Below are 20,296 nucleotides of genomic sequence, written 5' to 3'. Positions count from 1 at the left end.
GTGATAATACTTAGTCTAATTTTAACACCAAATTCAATAATTTCAGCTCAGATATGACAAAAGCAGTCCATGCAACAAATATTCTAAACCTAAAGATAAGCAAGGGAGGCCCTGGTATATTTTAATTTTAAAACCCTGTATATATTGTGTGTTTTGTTGAAAAGGCACTGGGATCTGTCTTACTTATTTTCAAGTAAAGGTTATTTATTGTTTAGACTTTTTGTTATAACTGAGCTGAAATTTCTGAATTTTATGTAAAAATCAGACTGTGAAATTTAAAATTTGCCTAATCCTGCTAACTGCTTTTTCTTAAAGTGAAAGCTGTTCCCTGCCCTTGGATTAGTCTAAAAACAACATCAGTATACTTTTGAAACAAGTATAAACTAGTTTACTTGAATGAAAAACAACCACAAAGGATGTAGTGTGGGTAGAAAGGTGATGCAAGTTCTGTTTGATCTTTTATTAGTGACAAGGAGCCTGTAACCAGACATCCAGATTTTCGATTATTTGCTTGCATGAATCCTGCAAGTGATGTTGGAAAGAAAAATCTTCCTCCTGGTATAAGGAATCGGTGAGTGTTTCATCACTGGCAGATAAGTATTTTATATTTATTACCAGTGGTTTTTCTAGTTCTGTAAATTTTGTAGTGAATATCATTAGTAAAAATAACTTTGTAATTATTGAATTGAAATAAATAATTTTTACTGCATTGTAGTGTCTTAGCTTTCCTTTATTTCTTTTTTGTTGTTCTCGAATTGTTTATTTTTTTGCTGTATACTTAGAACAAATACATTTCCTCACACACACACACACACAAAAAAAAAAAAAAAAAAAAAAAAGGCACTCCTAACTTTTAATTTAGGAGATAATCATAAGTGATTGATACTAATTTTCCCACCTAAAATTTAGAAAAATTATTAACAAAAACTATATACATTTAAATCTATCATCTGTAACATATACAGGTAAACATTGTTTGTTAAAAGTACCTGTACCAGACCATGTACCAGTCACAATAAGTTATAAGTATTGTTAGAGATTTTGTGAAAACAAGTTCATTAGCACACTGTATTATACCCATTATTATTGTGTTGTGTTTCTCCGCAAGTTTGTACACTACCTAATTTGGATTTTTACATAAGACGAATTTCCCCCATGCTTGTGCAGCACTCACAACTGTGATTGCTGAATTGATTGAATCAAAAAAGAAATGATCAAAGAACATGTGAATAGAATTATTTATTGTATTTATTCAATTTTTTATCTCATGCGCAGAAAAAAATTGCAAAAGCATGCAATTTAAAAATTATAAAATTCCAAAAAATGAGAGGAGACAGGCATAACGTCAGTAAGTTTTACCTCTAGAGCATCATTGCCAGAATCGACATCTTCGGCTGATAAGTATGCCGCTGCGGAGGTTGAGGGCTGTGGAGATTTAGAAGGGGGTCAGCCGCTCAATCTTACAAAAGAACATATTAATGGATGACTGGACAGTGGCTTTTTTCTTTTCATCATAGATTTCTTTGTAGCAAGCAAGCATATCATTCACCCTTCTGTTAACTTTTAAGAATCGTTCGCTGTCAGGATCCATCTGCTCAAACCTCGCTATTGCCAATGCAATTTCACGAAATGCCATTGCCATCTCACTGGCGATGAAGCATCTTGGCTCCTCGTTTGGTTCATCTTGAGCTTCGTCAGCATCTTCTTTCACTATTGCTGCCTGCAAGTCAATTTGTTATTCATTAGATAATTCCTTCTCTTCCTCTATTAACTCCACATCTTTGGCATCAACCTCCAACTGAAGTAGCTCTGTAACCTCTTCATATGGTTCATCTTTTTAAAGCCTTTTACTTGCTGTGGGTATATTTTCTTCCATGTGCCATTTAAACAACTTTTAGTAATTTCTGCCCAGGACTTATTAATGTTTAACATGGCATGGTAAATATTGTAAGATTTCCAAAAGTCTCTTAATGCTAATTTTTTCTCATCGTCTACTGGAGACAATTCCTGAGCAAATATTGTGTGTAAATAGTATGCTTTTAAATTCAAAATAACACCCTTATCCATAGGTTGGATTATCGAAGTTGTGTTTGCCAGTTGGAATACACATTCAAATTGAAATCATCTAGATATGTAGGATGATCATGAGCAGTATCTAATAGAAGCAAAATATTGAAAGGAACGTTGCTATCTTACAATATTTTTCAACCTCAGAAATGAAGCAGCATTTAAATGAATCCTCAGAGAGATATTGTTATCCATTCTCTCTGGTTCGATCGGAAATGCATAGTAGTGTGGCTTTATTGAATGCACGAGGATTTCCAGAATGGTTCTCAAGCTGTGTTTTAATCTCTAATCTCCTGCTGCATTAGACCCAAGCAAGAGTGTGGCCCTATCTTTTGTAGCCTTGAACCCTGGCATTGTTTTTTCCTCTTTGGCAATATATATTCAGGCTGGCATTTTTTTTCCAATACAGAGCAGTCTCATCAATGTTAAAAATTTGCTGCATTGAATAGCCGCCTTCATCAATCATTTTTTTCCAGCACATCACAAAATTTCTCTTCAGCTGAAGAATTGGCACTGGCAACTTCACCACTTACTTTAACATTGTGGAAACGAGTGCAATGCTTGAACCTATTAAAACACCTTTTGCTTGCCACGAACTTGGGTTGGGGTCTGCTGTACTTATACTTAATATCTTTATAAATACTTGTAGCTTTTACTGGAATGGTCATTAGACTCAGGGGCACTCGCTTCTGAATCTGATTTTCCGTCCATATTATTAACAGCTGTTCCACATTCGATAATGCACATGAAAGCTGTTTTGTGGTTACTGTTGATCTTAAGTGCATTGATCCTTTGAAATGTTCTTATGTGCACACACTGTTCTTTGAAGTAGTGAGACATAATTCCCTTGCAGCAGACGACAAACTTTGTCTTGCTTCGTACTTTTTAATCATTTTCATCTTCATTTCTAAATCAATTTTGTTTCGTTTCCTGACACTACCACTTGCACTTTCCGTTGGTCGCTTTCCCTTCACCATTTTAATACGTAAATAGGAGTGAAGATAAGATTTTTCATAACAATCATATAAAAAACAAATTTCTGAAAATTTGTTTTTTATGTGATTGAAGATTTCAGTGAAGGGAAACACGTTTCACCATAATAGCATAAAAACCCACACACATTGCAGTTATCGGTATTATCGCAAATGCAATAAGATTGAGTTTACTACCCATTTATAATTAGATGCACTAACAGAAAAACCCAATAAACTGGAAAGTGCATATTGTTTTTTGGTCGTGACCTCCAGAAACATCCTTTAGAAAAACATCATAAAGGCGTTCAAAATTAATTCTTTAAATGGGAACATATGATAATGATGAAAGGGTAGTGCAATTTCCATTATAAATATGACCTTTTAGAGTGATAAATAGCTCAGTTATATAGCAAAAATTTCAGCTTCCAAAGTCTTGGAACGAATTTCTAAAAAAAAAAAAAACAATGTGTTATTGGGTTCACATTATGATATTTTCACAATACCTCAATTTATTCCTATGGGGATGCAAAATACATTTCCACAATTTTTTTAAAGTTTGCACCGGCTGGTAAAAACGACATTAAGTTGAGTATTACGTAAGTTGGGGAGTTCCTGTAGTTCTGAAGATGAAAAATATTTTAACTCTAATGATTCTGTAAAAGATTCTGACTGGGATATTTCTTCAAATGAAGGAGATACTGAAATACCGGAAAATATTGAAGAAGTGCTTCAAGACTGGATGGAAGACGAAAACACAGATGTGCAATTTGAAAATACCAAAGGACATGAGATTGTAGCGACTGAAACAAATGACATTATTGAATGGACTGAATACGAAGGACACCAAAAAAGATTTAATTTTACAGGCAAATCGGGACTGCAAATAGACGTATCAAGAAACATTACTCATCTTGATGCGTTTTCATTATTTTTTGATGAAGAAGTAATAAATCTTATTGTAACGGAAACAAACAGATATGTTGAACAGAAAATTCAGAGCACGATAGTTGCACGCCAGAGTCGTCTAAAAAAAGTGGGTTTCAACAACTGCTGATGAGATGAGAAAGTTTTCGGGCCATCTTATGTGGATGGGAATAGTAAGATTGGGCAGTATTGCATAGTACCGGTCAACCAAACCTAACTATAAAAATAATATAGTAGCAAAAATTATGTCTCACAACAGTTTTGAATTGTTGTTGTGCCTCATTCATTTTTCAGACAGTGAAACCGCTATTCCAGTGGACAGCCTCAGTAAGATACAACACCTAATAGATGTTTTGCAGCTGAAATATCAGAAAATATTTTTCCCCGGCGAAGATTTCGTCATTTGACGAAACTGTTATTCTTTGGCTGGGCAGGCTGATATTCCAACAGTATATGACAAATAAAGTGCACAGGTATGGAATCAAGCTGTTCAAGTTATGTTCCACTGAAGGATATACCTGATCGAGCAAGATCTATTCAGGTAAATCTGAAAATTATATAAAATCTGTAGGTTTAACTGCAAAGGTCTGCGAAGAGTTATCGTAAGTACTTCTAAATGAAGGTCGCACCTTGTATGTAGGTAGTTTTTGTACCAGCTACCATCTGGCATTAGAGCGAATAAAAAATTTATGCCCAAAGAAGTCATGTCGTCGTTGTCATCATCAGCCATTTTCAATCCATTGCAGGATGAAGGCCTCTCCAGCAACTTTCCAGTTCCTTTTGTTTTGAGCACGGGCAATCCATTTACTACCCACAAACTTATGAATTTCATCTATCCATCTTCACCTTTGTGTTCCAGGTTTTCCATTAGCTCCTCTTGGGTACCATTCTGTTATTTTCTTAGTCCACCTGTCATCATGTCTTTGTGCTGTGTATCCTGCCCAAGACCATTTTAGTTCTTTAGTTTTGATAAGAATGTCCTTTACTTGAGTTTGCTGCCCAATCCATGTGTTTCTCTTCTTATCTAACAGTCTGATTCCCAATATAATTCGTTCCATTCTTCGCTGTGTATTTCTCTGTGTATCTCGCTGTGTACTTCTCTTCCATTCTTTTGGTGAGTGCCCAAGTTTGACTTTCATAAGTCATGGTGGGGAGTATACATTGGTTCATTTTTTTACGCTTCAGACAAACTGGGATATTGCTCTTCAGTATGTGACTTTATTTCCTCAATGCTATCCATCCAAAATTTATTCTTCTCTTGACTTCCAGTCATTTATCTTTATTATAGCTAATAACTTGTCCCAGATAAGTATATGACTCCATCTTTTCAGTTACTGCTCCTTCAATCATTATATCCCTTTCTGTGGCATACTTGTTCATCATTACTTTTGTTTTAGTCATATTCATCTTTAGTCCAAAATCTTTACTAACTGTGCATAACTGATTAAGATTTTCCTCTAATCCTTTGGGATTGTGGCTTATGACCACAGTGTCATCTGCAAATCGTAAATTGTTTAGGTACTCTCTGTTCACATTGACTTCTTTCTACGACCAGTATAAACTTCTGAAAGCTTCCTCAAGGGCAGCAGTAAACAGCTTCAGAGATATTGTGTCTCCTTGTCGAACTCCTTTCTCGATTTTAAATTTCCTACTGTCTTTGTCTAGTCTAATAAAGAAGGTAGCACTCTCATATATTTTCTTCAATATCTTAATATATGGGGTATCTATGCCTTGTCTTTCCGGTGCCCGAAACATTGCCTTATGCTGTATGGAGTGAAATGCCTTTTCATAATCCACAAATACCAGACATAATGGTGTTTTATATTCATTTGCTTTCTCCATTAGCTGTGATATCACGTGAAGGTGATCCATAGTTGAGAATCCTGTCCTAAAGCCAGCTTGCTCTTTCGGTTGATTCTCATCAAGTATTCTTTCTAATCTGTTAGTAATGACCCATGTGAACAACTTGTACATGTGGGATAACAAGCTAATTGGTCTATAATTTCCAATTTCTGATTTATCTCCTCTCTTATGCAGCAAAACTATGATTGCATTATTCCGCTGCTTAGGCGTCACACCTTTTCTAATGCACTTTGTGAAGAGCCTTGCCAGTTTTTGTGTTATGTCTCTTCTTCCAAATTTTAACAACTTTACAGTAACTTCATCTTCCTCCGGGGCTTTCTGATTCTTCATTTTCTTCAATGCATGTTCTACCTCATCAGGAAGAATATCGGGTATGTTGTATGTGTTGCTAATTTGCAATCCATCTTCCCCACTGCTGGCATCATTCCCTCGCTCCTTGTATAATTCTCTATAGTAATCTTCTGCTATTTGAATTATGCCTTCTCTGCTGTTTATAAGTAAACCATTGCTATTCTTCAGTTTCAGTATCATTTGTCTTTCTGTATTACTGCTCATGGCTGCTGATTTAAATCCTTTGTTTTCCCTTAATGGTTGTTCTACTTTTCTTGTGTTAAATCTTCTTATGTCCTCTCTGAGTCACTTTCTAATGGCTTTGCATAACTCAGTATACTCAATTTTCTCCTTGTCAGTGTTTATCTTGCTCTTCATTTTTTGCCTTCGGTTCATCATAACAAGTGTTTCTTGACTAATTTTTTCTTCTTTGGATTTCTTTTTCCCTATAGGTTTCTTGGGCTTTATCACTTTCAGAAAGTTGTAATATTCCTCGTCGATATTTTGGTCCTGAGCAGTTTGCAGAAGCTCAAACATGTTCTTAAGTTCCAGTACATACTGCTTTTTCTCCTCTTCTGTTATCTCAAAGACCTTTGTATTATTTACTCGAGTCAGTTTTTTTCTTTCCTTTCCTACATCTCTATTAAGTGTACATCTTACCATTCTGTGGTCACTTCCAACATTTACCTTATTCTGGATGCTAACATCATTCACAATATATCTTCTGTTAGTGAGGAAGAAGTCTATTTCATTAGTTGTTAATTCCTTTGGACTCTTCCATGTCCACTTTCTGTTCAACCTTTTCTTGAAAAAAAGTGTTCATTACTGAAAATCCCTGAGATTCTGCAAATTCCACAAGTCTTTCGCCTCTTTCATTTCTTTCACCAATTCCAAAATTTACTATTGTTCCCCTTTCTGTACTGTTTTGTCTTTTTCCAACCTTAGCATCGAAGTCTCCCATGATAATAGTGTAGTAGGTTTTCTGCTCATCTAGAAGACTCTCAAACCTCTTCATCATTGTGACTCGATGTTGGTGCATAAATCATTATAACCTTTAGTTTGTACCTGTTTGAAATCCCGAGTATTAGTCTTGACACCCTTGTTTATGTACTTTTGAATTCCAAAATGTTGTTTTTTAGATCTTTATGGACCAGAAACCCAACTCCACCTTCACTCCTTTCACTGTTTCTGTTGGTGTACTGCAGATTTCCACTTGATAAACTTATAAATGATTCATTTCTTCTTGTTTCAGCCAAACCGATGATATTCCAATTCACATTTTCTAATTCCTTTTCCAGGTCGAGTTCAGTTTCCGTGCATGGCAGCCTGGTCGTACACCCAGAGATTCTTAGCACCCTCTGCTTCCGCTCTGATCCTCTCGCTGCAGTAAGAGGGAGAGTGAAAGCCGCTGGGGACTGAGGGCCATTTGTTTTGTCATGCTGTCATATGCTGGAGGGTTTGGTCTTTTCCTTTTCACGCTGACCAAGCGTCTTGAAGGAACCACTCTACACGTTCGTTGCCACCTAAGTGACGTAACAGGGTTTACCATCGAGAAGGTGTGCATGGGTGGATTTTAGGGAGGCAGGCCAACTGGACTTCTCCTAAATCTTCTGTAATAGGAAGATATTGGATCCATCAGTGTTTTAGACTGTGTCTGATAACACACAGGATACCTGTTCCCCCCTCTAAGCCCCAAGAAGTTATGTACTCAAAGCTAAATAAAGGGGAGATGATCACGAATGAAGAAAAAAATGGAATTATTGTTCTAAAGTGGCAAGATGCTCGAGATGTGAGATTACTAACAAGAAAGCATGCCCCAGAAATTGTTGATGGACCCTCCACCAGTAAAGGAAGATGGAAATAAGCAAAAAAAACCCCACTTCCTATTCTAGCTTATAAGGGAAAGGCAGGCATTGAGCTGTCAGATCAAATGGGTTCGTGTTCCACAATGCTAAGAAAGGGGATAAAGTGGCACCGGAAATTAGCGATAGAATATATACTCGGAATATCAGTTGTCAATGCATACGTGGTATAGAAGAATGCTCTGTGTGCCGCAATGCTAAGAAAGAGGGTAAAGTGGCACCGGAAATTAGCAATAGAATATATATTCGGAATATCAGTTTTCCGAGTATATATTCTTTTTTTATATTTATTTCTTTTTGCATAGAATTCTACACAAAAAGAAATAAAAATAAACTTTCGGGAAGGGGGAGTTACGGATTTGCTAAATATGGAATGGAAAGAGAAACATGAAAAGCCATAATGTGGTAACACTCATATATTAATGACAAAAATCGATGCAAACAACAAGAAAGTTAGAAGGATGTGGGGTTTTAGTTACGCAAAATGAAGAGTCGGAAGGAAGATCAGTTGCTAGTAGAAAGGGGGAAAAGAGTTTCGATGTATTGCCCAGACTGTATTCATCAGCCTTTCATGTGTCTGGAGTGTTTTGGACAACACCTTCAACAAAATCTTTATAATTTTGTGATAATAAAGAATTTTTAAATAACAACCAGTTACTATTTTAATGAGATCGTATGGAGGTATACTGATTCAAGTATTACCTGATAAGGCAGGTGATCAGGCAACTGATAATGTGCAAGGTAGTGATCATGTTAATAAAATGAGGTTGGTACAATGACTGATAACATTGAGATGGTGCAAGATGCACCTTTTATTTACATTGAAATATCAATGTAAATAAAAGTGATATGATAATGGATAAATGGGCAAATAAAGATTTGCCCATTTATTCATTATTATATCACCGTCCTTTTTCGTCACTTTATTAGTCTCACTGGAAAGGAAACCCATGATGGCTTTACGTATTTTTGATATTTCAATGTAAATTGAAATATCAAAGAAAAGTTGCTACTGCATTGATAATCGAGAATGAGAGATTAAAAGCAATCCATGATGAAATTATTATGAGGACTCAATTATTGGAACAGGTGATATATACTTCTGCAACGTTACCTATGAAAAAGGTAGAGGTTGATATGCAGTTGGGTATTTCTTTATATGAAGCTGAGGAAATCGAAGTTGACCGGGTTAGTGAACAGTGGGTTGGCAAAGTGGCTGGTGTTTGTATGCTGATACTGTCGGAAAACCACAGAAAATAGTAAGTGAATGTAGGGCGGATGAGATTGTGATGATACTTTGAACTGTAGATAACAGTGATTTGAAAACCAGTTTGGAAGTCAAGAACGCAATGACATATACTTTAAAAACTAAATTTAAGGTGATTAAAGTGAAATCGTTGAGGGTGGTTTGGAATAAGGGTGTTTTACCTGAGATGGATTCAAAGTCAGATTTAATAAATATTTCATTATCAGGTGACTTGTCTGCGATGGGAATAATTTCCCCTAAGAGAAATAATCCTGCTATTATAATTTATGATATTCCTAAAAATATGAATCAGGACAAGATTGTTGAAGATCTTTATTGTAAAAATCGTGAGGAGTACGGGTTAACATTTGAGGAGGTTAAACGAGAAACAACATTTAGATTTATGATGAGATAAAGGAATTCAGCTGTGGTCGATTGGGTGATCAGCTTTTCTCCTAAGATTCTAAGATCCTATATTTCATTAATTCACATAGCCACCATCCATTTACAGTTGTGTCAAAATGTTTCTTCTGTCTTGGTCGTGGGCATACAACTAAGTATTGTTCTCATAACTCCCCAGCTTGTGGACATGTATTTATGGAGTGTCCGAATAAAGACCAGGAAGCGTGTTGTGTTAACTGTAAGATGAGGAGACAGGATTTCCATCATTTAATCCATGATGTTAGGTGTCCTGAGTATGTAAGAGCTATGGAGTTAGTTAAAGTGAGAACAGAAAGTGAATAACACATTGTTGCATGATTTAGGAAGTAGCACTGGTTCAAGTTATTCGGGAAGTGTTGAAGGAACATTACCTCAGGGAAGTTCTGTTAGAACTAGTATAAAGTATTTTGCAAATTAGTGCACAATGTTCAAAGCTAGTGGCAGATGAAATATGTTGATCTACTGAGGAAAATCAAATTGATATAGTAACACTGCAAGAGCCGTACTGGGTGAGGGTGCCCTCAGATCAGTCAGCTAAGATAGTAGGATATTCTTTGTGCTCTAGAGTAATACAGCCTGTTCAAGATAATCCTAAGACAGGAATAGTCATTATAAATCAGGATATGAATGTTGTTGTTCGTGGCCTGTGTAATGGTTTTGCAACTTGTGTTATGGTTACTTTAAATTTTTTGACATTTTATTTAATATCACTTTATTGTGCTCCATAAATGGACTATACTGATTCATTGAATTATTTGGAGTATGCATTAATTTGTTTAAGGTCCAACAATATTATTACTACTGTTGATGCCAATGCAAAATCCCAGTTATGGCATAGCCAAACAACGGATATGCGTGGTTTACAACTTGAAGAATTAATTGGGAATTACAATCTATGTGTCATTCATACACCTAATCAATTGTCTACTTTCTATGGTCCAATGGGAGATTCCAACATTGACATAACCATAATAACCTCGGGACTGAGAGACGGCACATTGGTGGGTTGGACGTCGAGTGACCATCGGGCTATTTGGTTTAATATTGACATTCTCACTTAAGACAGTAGATTGGTCTTCATTTGATAATTCTGTTCGTCTTGATTTTCCTGTGTATAAGCAAAATCAGTTGGTTGGCAACTCTGCAGTAGATTTAATTAGTTTTGTACAAACATCTGTTTTACGGGCAGCTTATAAATCTGCTAAAAAGAAAGTTATAAATTCAAGATCTTGTGCGTGGTGGTCAAGGGAACTAACTGTTTTACTTAAATCTGTAAACAGAGCTAGGCAGCAATATCAACGTCATCAGAATCGGTCTCTTAGTCAGGTGAATTGGCTGCATGAAGTCTACATATAGTTAAAAGATACATACAGGAAGGAAATTGCAGATAGGAAACGTGACACATGGTGTTTATTTGTTCAGGAATCTGGGAGTGCTAACCAATGGGAGTTAATCTTTAAAATAACTACAAGTAAACTGCAAACTGGAGAGGTTTTTGGAACAGTTACAACAGAACAGAAGAATGTTGGTTGGAAAGATTCCATTGAAGTTATATTAAATCAGTTATTGCCAAAGGATGATTCCACACATCACAACTCAATTACAATTGGATATTAGATCTGTAATCATGAATATGGAACAAATATGGCTACAGATCCATTTTTACCTGAAGAATTATTGGCAGTCGTAAAGAAAGTTAAGATTTAATAAGTGCCCTGGGTTGAATTTATTGGAAAATGCTTTCATTGTGAGGTTTCACGAGGTGTTTCCAAATGTACCACTTCTGGTGTAAAATAAATATTTAGTTGAATGTGTCTTTCTCCGGTGATTTTAAAAATGGGTTTACTAAAGTTTATCAAGAAACCAAGGAAGACAGCATTGGACCCTAGATCATAACATCCTGTGACTCTCTTGACTAACTTGGGAAAAATACTCTAGCGGCTTATGGCATTACAAGTCTCTGAAATTTTGACATATAAAAACTTGATATCCTCTCGACAGTATGGCTTCATGCCTGGAAAATCTTGTGAAGAGGCTTTGGTCGATTTCTTAGTGCTCTTTGAGAACTCTGAAGCTAAATATGAATTAGCTATATATATATATATATATATATATATATATATATATATATATATATATATACACAGTCAAACTTCCCCATAACGAATTATATAAATCCGACGAAAAAATTCGTTACAGAGAAATTTCGTTAAACAGAGAATATCTTTTTTATTAGAAATTGTTATCTAATTAGAGAATGAAAAAGAAGCGACATTTATTTTTAATGTATTTTATTTCAAAAACATGCTTATTTAAATTACATTTGCACAATTTTCGCCGGTAAGTATCACAAATTTAAAAAAATCTGTAAATTTTTGTTTGCACAGTACAATTAAAAAATTGTCTGATTCTCAAAGGAACCTCACATTTATTCAGAGCATTAAAAACATTATCAGGAACATTTTCACAAAACTGTAGACCCATACGAACCGTTTTAAAAGCATTAATCATTTCTTCGCGAGTTGGCTTTTCTATGGGTTGTTCTGATGCGTCTCTTCAGCGTCATCGTTAATTTCTTCGTGATCATGGCTGCGTCTAACACTGTTCAGCAGTATTTCATCTTCATTTGGATGTTCTGCTGTGATCTACATAAACATAACTATCCAGTTTTGTTTCATTTTCGATGTTTCCGGACGATTCTAATAATGTCCAAAAGTTTTTCAGTTGTGAAAGGGGCAGTTCATCTTGTTCGTCCAGTCGTTGTTTGACTTCTGTATTCAGTGGAAATCCCGCTTTCGAAAAACAATTTTGAATAGTGTATTCAGTGACATCGTTTGTCCAAACTTTTGCCAGTTCAGAGATGCAATCTCTATGGTTAATTGTAACCTCCAAGTTTCTATTTTCTGATAACGCATTGACAATCTTCATTATTATTCTCTTTCGATAATGACATTTAAAATTTTTAATAATGCCTTGGTCCATTGGCTGGAGTTTTGACGTTTCGTTTGGTGGTAAAAACAACTTTGCACTTTTAAGTTTGGCAGAAATACTAACCGAATGTGCAGGACAGTTACCAACACGATTTTCCTTTTTTATTTTGTTATACGCTTGTCTAGTTTTAATATCCATTCTTCAAAAATATCACTTGTCATCCATGCTTTTTTATTAAAAGGTGTAGTCAACTTCCAAAGATTTTGTGCCTCTAAAACATCTTGGGTTTTTTGACATTCCGATGACTAAAAGTCAATTTTTCACTTCCTGTCATATTTGCTCCGACTAGCACAGTGATTCTTTCTTTGCTTTATTTTCCGCCAAAACATTTAAAGAATAAACCCATTTCGTTATCATTAAAAACATTCTTATGCTCATATTCTTCCCAAATCTTCTTTGAGGTATTGTTCCTCCAACTGTTGCAATCTTCTTTGCTTACATTAACACTTTCTCCACAAATAACCATTTCCACAATTCTGTGGCACTTCTTAAATTTATCTAGCCACCCAGTGCTCACATTAAATTCTGTATGTCCAAGGGACTGTGCAAATTTCAGAGCTTGTTGCTTATTTATTAGGCCCGATATTTGGATATTTTTTTCACGTATCATTTGCACCCATTTTAGAACAGCTTTATCAACATCTTCGTATATACACAACTTAATTCGCTTCTTGTCTGCTCCTCCTTCAATTTCATTTAAAATTGATTCTCGATTTTTTTTAAATCGTAGATAAACTGCTTGCAGATTGCCATATTTCTCCGCAACATCTTGTTTCTTAAAACCCTGGTCAATATCATAACAATCTTTGCTTTATCCTTAATATTTAAACACTTTCTCTTCGACATTGTTTTCGCAATTGTAAAAATTACTGGACTGCAGCCTTTTCCAGTACATACACCGGAAACTTCGCTGTGCTGGCCATATGGTGAATTGTTAGTACAGGTACCGCCTATTCAACGACGTTCGCTTGCCAATTCAACAGTATCACTCACTTTGAAGAAATATACGAATTTGTGAATTTCTTTTATTCTGCTTTCATTCATAAAAATCACAAAAGAAAATTTATGATTAACGTATGCTGTATGTTACTTTTCAGAAGAAGAAAAAAAATACAAGAGCATATAGCCTATGTGATTGATGATGAACGAAATAAAAAAAAAAAAAAAATATATTCATGAAAACCATCTACTGGGAGTTCAGTTAGACAAGAACGGACATGTCATATAATGATTGACATGAAGGTCACGTGGTACAGTTGAGGTGAGAAACGAATGTCACTCAGTAGGCGTTATTAAAAACCAACTATGGTAGCATTCTACGTATTGCCGCCACAGCATGCTAAAGGTTTACCGCAGCGAATTTCGTTTTCCTGTGAGCCAAGATCAGTTTACAATTCTACCCTATTTATTGTAAAGTTTACGGCCAGTTTTAAGAAAACCCCAATTGGTTTAATAACTGTAACAAAAATGAAACAAAGACCCTCCTACCGGCGTCAATGGCCACAAGTGTTCACTAAAAGGATGATTATTTAATTCCAGATGCTAATGTGGAATTTCGGAAGGAAGGAGGCGGTATATATGAGCGGCTGTTTAGCAGTAAATGCTTGAAAATCTTCAAAAATGCTTTTACTAATTTCTTTAAAAATTTGTTATAGAGAGACTAATACTTCGCTATATGGGGTTAATTTTACATGTAATTTCATTTCAAGGTGCAATGTTTTGCGAAAAAATTCGTAATATAGAGAAATTTGTTAAATAGAAGTTCGTAATAGGGAGGTTCCACTGTATATATATACAGGGTGATTCATTACCAGTGCAACAAACTTGCAGGAGGTGTAGGGGGCACAAAGAAGACGAATCTGAATCACATAGCATTGCAGGGTCCGAAATGCCTTCGTCATGCAGTAGACGTTGAACGGGAGGTCACGTGAACAGCAATCCCACTGGAAGTCAGCATTTGCGAACCGTTTCTGTTGAAGAAACCAAGTAGCAAAAGTCCTCCGGAGTGGATAAACCGCAGGCTCCAATGATTGGATGCATTGCAGATGGGACGAACTCATTTGGTTTGTTGACAGTATCTTCCATACAGTGGATTGGGAAATACCCAATCGTTGACCTATCGCTCGAGTACTCATACTCGGATTGCCTTCTGCAAGACGTAGGAGATTCTCCTCATTGTCTGGTGTCCTCGTCGTTTGCTCTCGATTCATGGTACCTCTCATGAAACAATCAGTCTCACATAACCTTCTGTGCACATGTGCGAAAATCATATGATGAGGAGCATGCCTGTGTGGGAAACGTTCCTGGTACAAGTGCAGAGCGGCGTGACCATTACAGTCCACAGCTCCATACGCGAGGTGCATGTCGGCCAGTTCAACATTTGAATACTCGTCCATCCTACTGCCTCGGGAACCGGTTTGCAAATGCTGACTTCCAGCAGGACCGCTGTTCATGCGACCTCCTGTTCAACATCCTCTACCGCACAACGAAGGCATTTCGGACCCTGCAATGCTATGTGATTCCGATTTGTCTTTGTGCCTCCTACACCTCCTGCAAGTTTGTCGCACTGGTAGTGAATCACCCTGTATATACATTTAAAGGGGAATTTCATTCAGTCTGGTGGGAGGCTGCCCTGGTTCGGTTGTGGTGTGCAGAATGTTCATTTGAGATCTATAATCTCTTCAAAAGTTATTTCTCTGACGGGTGTGTTATAGTTAAATCTAAATACTTTTATGATAAAAGACAGGTGACACGTGGGTGCCCCCAGGTCTTTGTGCTGGGCCCTCTCATCTGGAATTTGGTGTTGCAAGATTGGTTGTAGCGGTCCTATTCAGATTGTAAAATGTTTGCTTTTGCAGACGATCTTACTGTAGTGATTGCTTGAAGGTCCAGGGGGGGGGGGTGCTAGAACAGAAAGCTAACAACATATTGAATGATTTATATTCCTTGTCTCAAATTAACAAACTTACTATAAGTTCCCGGAAAACTAAAATGGTGATTTTTAAAACTAAATTCGATTTAAATCGCCCCCTACAAATAAAGCTATGGGGATGTCAAATACCATTAATGGCTGAGATCAAATATTTGGGAGTACTTATTGATCACAGATTATTATTCTATTAATACCTGAATTATCTTAATGAAAAAGTTAGGAAGTTTTCTGGATCCTGTTATTAGAATATCAAAATTGGATTGAGGCCTAGCATTGAAAACTTCGAAGTTGTATTACCGGGCGGTGTTTCTTCCTATAACCACATACGCAGCAGGAGCCTGGTTTCAGCATTCTACAATTATACGGTTTCAAGCCAAGTTGAACACCTTACAGCGAACAATGTTGCATACTATCATGAGAGTTTGTAGAACACTTTCAACTGTTGCTTTATGGGTGCTTGCCGGGTGTGTTCCATTGGATTTGTTCTTGGTGTACCAAGTTCTTTGTTGCTGTATAAAGAGACAAATGCCCATTAGGATCTTGGATATAGAGTTAAATGTTAATACTGGTATTAAAAAAGAAAAGAACCGATGCTTGAATGAAATCTTTTAATTGTGGCAGCATAGATGGGATAATGTTGAGGCTGGATGGTTTACCTGGTGTTTTATACCTGAAGTCGCATTTTTAAACAGTGGGCAGATTACAAAATGGTTTACACCAAGTTTGGAATCCTTGTTTTTAATGACAGCATACGATCACGTAATGTGTTTGTCCTGGGATTGTCTGGACACTGATTTATGTTTTTGTGGTGCCCAGGAAAGTTGGGACCATATACTTTTTGATTGTGCTATTTACGAGAATTTAAGGATTCAAATTCAAGGAATAATGGAGGATCTGATACCAGGCTAGGAAGGATTATTTTTGGCTGATCAAAAGAATTTTGATCTTTTTCAAGAATTCTCAAAAGCAGTGTTGAGACATAGAAGATCTTTAATGCCAATTTTACGTACTTAGTGTTTGGGTTCATTATAGTGGAGTCTTGATCATCAGAGACTGTGGTCGAGGTGTAGTGTTGAGAGTTTATTTTATTATTATTTTTATTTTTATTATTTAACTCTGGAGTGGGCCATCAGATTTTTATATATATATTTTTTGTCTCATCTGAGACCGTAAGAGTGTTCGATCTACTGGACTTGGCCCACCTTCCCGTGGTGTGGACGAGTACTCAGAAGCAGCTTTCCAAGTGATTGCTGCTTCTGGATAGCCAACAGGCTAACACAACACACATTGATTACACAAACATGACATTAATACATGGCTGTCCTATTTTATAGAGTCTGTTCAATTAACATGGACACGAGAAGGATTTGAATGGACATTCTAGGTGCCGCTCTTACATATATACATGTCCATGTCACGTGTCTTGTATTCACTGAACCATAAGTTTATTTCGGGACTTCTGAGACCTTTGTATGCATTTCGGGAACTCTGAGAATATTTTATGCATTTTGGGCTTCTAAGAACTTTGTACGCAGATCACTTTAACATTTTAAAGTAAAATCAGTTAGAAATGAACCCTTCCTTCGGAAACATTTCTGCTAACAAAAGAAAGTCTCTCTCGATTTGCGAAAAAGTCAAGATTATCCATGAGTTAGAATGTGGTGCAAAAAATGTTGAAGTGTGTAAAAAGTTTTCTTTGTCCTCTTAAAGTCTGTCAACATTGTGGAAGAATAAACATGTTTACATATCAGCACTGGAAAAGAACATAACCGAAAAAAAAAAAAATTTTTTTTAGAAAGTGCGAGGTTAGAAACTTTGATGCATTGCTTCAATGGTTCACCACACAAAGAAGTGTTGGATTTTCAATAGACGGTCTGATCTTGAAGTCTCATGCAAACAATTTGGACATGGTGATTTTGTGTGTAGCAACGGTTGGCTGAATCAATTTAAAAACCGACGTAACATTGTTAATGCAAAAATTAGTGGAGAATCTCGAACTGTAGATCCAATAATGGCAAATGAATGAATTGGCCATGTTTTTGCAGAAATCAGGAAAGATTTCAATAACGAAGACATCTACAATGCCGACGAAACAAGATTTTTTAATTATTTGACACTTGACAATACATTTAAATTCAAAGGAGGAAAATGTGTTGGTGGAAAAAAATCAAAGGCTGGCTTGATAGTGCTCGTATGAGCAAATATGAGAGGAACTGATAAAAAAAAAAATACTGTTTGTTATCAGAAAATTGTTAAAACCTCAGGGTTTCAAAAATATAAGGAAACACTGCAAACAAGAAGGCTTGGATGACTTTGGATATTTTTCAGCAATACATAAATGATTGGAATAAGGAGCTATTCAAAAAGAAGAAAAATATTTTATTGTTAGTTGATAACTGCCCTGCACATCCCCAGATTCAAAATTTGTCCATCATTAAGCTAATGTTTCTGCCTCCCAATGCGACATCAATTTTACAACCAATGGACATAGGTGAAATCAAGAGTTTGAAAGGATTTTATAAAAGATTTCTAGTTCTACGTCTGATCAGTCAAAGAGAACAGAAACTTACTGAGTCTATATCGATATTGGATGCTATAAATTTATTGAATGATGTATGGAACAACGTTACTTCGACAACCATATTGAATTACTTCAAGAAATCAAAATTAAATTCAAATGAAATTTCAATTGTAGGTGTGAAGAAGATGAAATGAAGGAAACAACTTGCCATTATCTGATTGGTTGCTACGTAACAATATTGTAGGTTTTAATACAGATAACATCACTGAATTTGTACGAATCGATGACAACTTATTAACTAGTGGTCTTCCTACAGAGAGTGTCATTGTAGATGCTCTGTTCAACAAAGACGATGATTGTGAGGATGATATGATGACAATTTAAAGTGAATCAAAATCAGTGCCAATGATCTCACAAGCTCAAGGTGCAATGGACACATTAGTAAATTTTTTTTAAGGAACTGAGGCAAGTAATGAGACTTTTAACATGTTGAGTGTTTTAAGGAGGAACTAAAGAAATATCAGAGTGAAACCAACATCAATTTTAAGATTCATAAATGAAGACTAATTGAAATCCTGTTTATTATTAAATAGTATTGTGTTTAATTACAGAGAAATAATTTGTTTAGTATTAAGTGTATGGTTTTAAAATTACAGACAAATAAATTGGGTTTAATATTAAGTGTATTATAGTTTATACAAGCATATTAATGAATAATATGTAGGTATATACAGTCATACCTCTCTTTAATGAACTTCCATATAGCGAAATTTTCTATGTATTGAACTTTTTTGATTTCCCCTTGGTCATCACATTGAAGATAGTTTCCGTATATCGAAGAAAATTTCCACATAATGAACTGATTTCAAGAGACCTGGGAATGCATTGTTCACACCGCTAGCCTTTAGGCAATAAAGCTGATGCCATAGAAAGCATGAATTAAGAGCTAAAACATTTTACAATTTAATGGTGCCTGTAAACCCTGCAGGAAGAAACTGGCCAACCATGGTGGAGGATAGAAAAAGATGGAAGTTTGGGAGAGGCTTTTGCTCAGCAATGAGTCAGCAATGGCTAAAAAGAAGTAAAACCTATACAACTTATATACTACTCTGCCAAGAAGTCCCGCTGGTCAGCTGTCCACAGCCATTGGCAAAGATTAAGGTATATCCCTACCCGGGCATTGGCTCTGGTCAACCTATTTTCTATTGTAAGCATCCTATTAGAGAATTAGGAGACAGTGATTTTCCTTTATCTCGGAAATTCATCTGTTATTTTGAAGAAATGAGTCATCCACACTTTCACTAAATTTCACTTGTTTCTGTTTACATTGTAGCTAAAAGTGGTCCCTAATTTCAGCTTTGTTTTAACTGCTGTGCAAGTAACCTTACAATGTCTAAGAGGAAATCCTTGAGTGTAGTGTGAAAAAGTGGAAGTGCTTAATAGTGTAAATTGCAGAGTTAAAAAAAAAGAAAAGAAATTGCTTTAAAATTTGATGTCCCTGTCAGTAATGTTTCAGCCATTCTGGAAAACCCTGTTTCAATTCTCAAACAGTTTGAGGAAACCAGACCCAGTCGGAAGCATATGAAAATGTGCCTTTGGGAAGATGTAGATGAAGCAGTTTTTAAGTGGATGAAGTTATTCGAGTCCAAAACATGCTGATATCAGGGCTGTTAATAAAAGGTAAGGCTATGGAGTATGCATCTTTTCTGGAGCACAAAACATTCCAAGCCAGTTCTGATTGGCGGGACAAATTTAAAGAGCTTTATGGCTTACTCAAAAAAGTTATTTCTGATGAAAGTGGAGTTGCAATCGAAGAAGACTACACCCATTGGAAAGAAATAGTTTTGAAAAAAGTTATGCAGGACTATGAGTCCAAAGACATATTCAACATTGATGAAACATGTCTATGTTTTAAATGTTTGCTGAACAAGACACTGACTATGATAAATGTTTAGGTGGTAAAAATAGTAAGGAGAGTATTACACTCTTGGTTACAAATATGGCTGGTAAGGAAAAACGGAAGTTTTTGGTAATAGGCAAAAGTAAACAACCCTGATGTTTCAAAGCAGTAAGTCGTTAAGAGTTGGACTACAACTACAACAAAAAATCTTGAATGACAAGCAAAATTTTTGAGCAGTGGATTTT

The 20,296-nt window shown here is 35.9% G+C and overlaps 1 protein-coding gene across 1 annotated transcript in view; it reads left to right on the top strand.

Annotated features, from left to right (window-relative positions):
• Window positions 1-20,296, top strand: part of LOC150081532 (midasin) — a 1,449,634-nt gene that overhangs the window by 280,071 nt on the left and 1,149,267 nt on the right. The window contains exon 19 of the mRNA XM_090380238.1: window positions 467-571. Coding sequence (XP_090236364.1) covers window positions 467-571 — 105 coding nt within the window. The remainder of the gene's footprint in view (window positions 1-466; window positions 572-20,296) is intronic.

Source organism: Mastigoproctus giganteus, chromosome 8, assembly GCF_048544385.1.
Source record: "Mastigoproctus giganteus isolate SK-2022 chromosome 8, ASM4854438v1, whole genome shotgun sequence".
Lineage (NCBI taxonomy): Eukaryota > Metazoa > Arthropoda > Arachnida > Uropygi > Thelyphonidae > Mastigoproctus > Mastigoproctus giganteus.
This window is presented reverse-complemented; position numbering and strand designations above follow the sequence as displayed.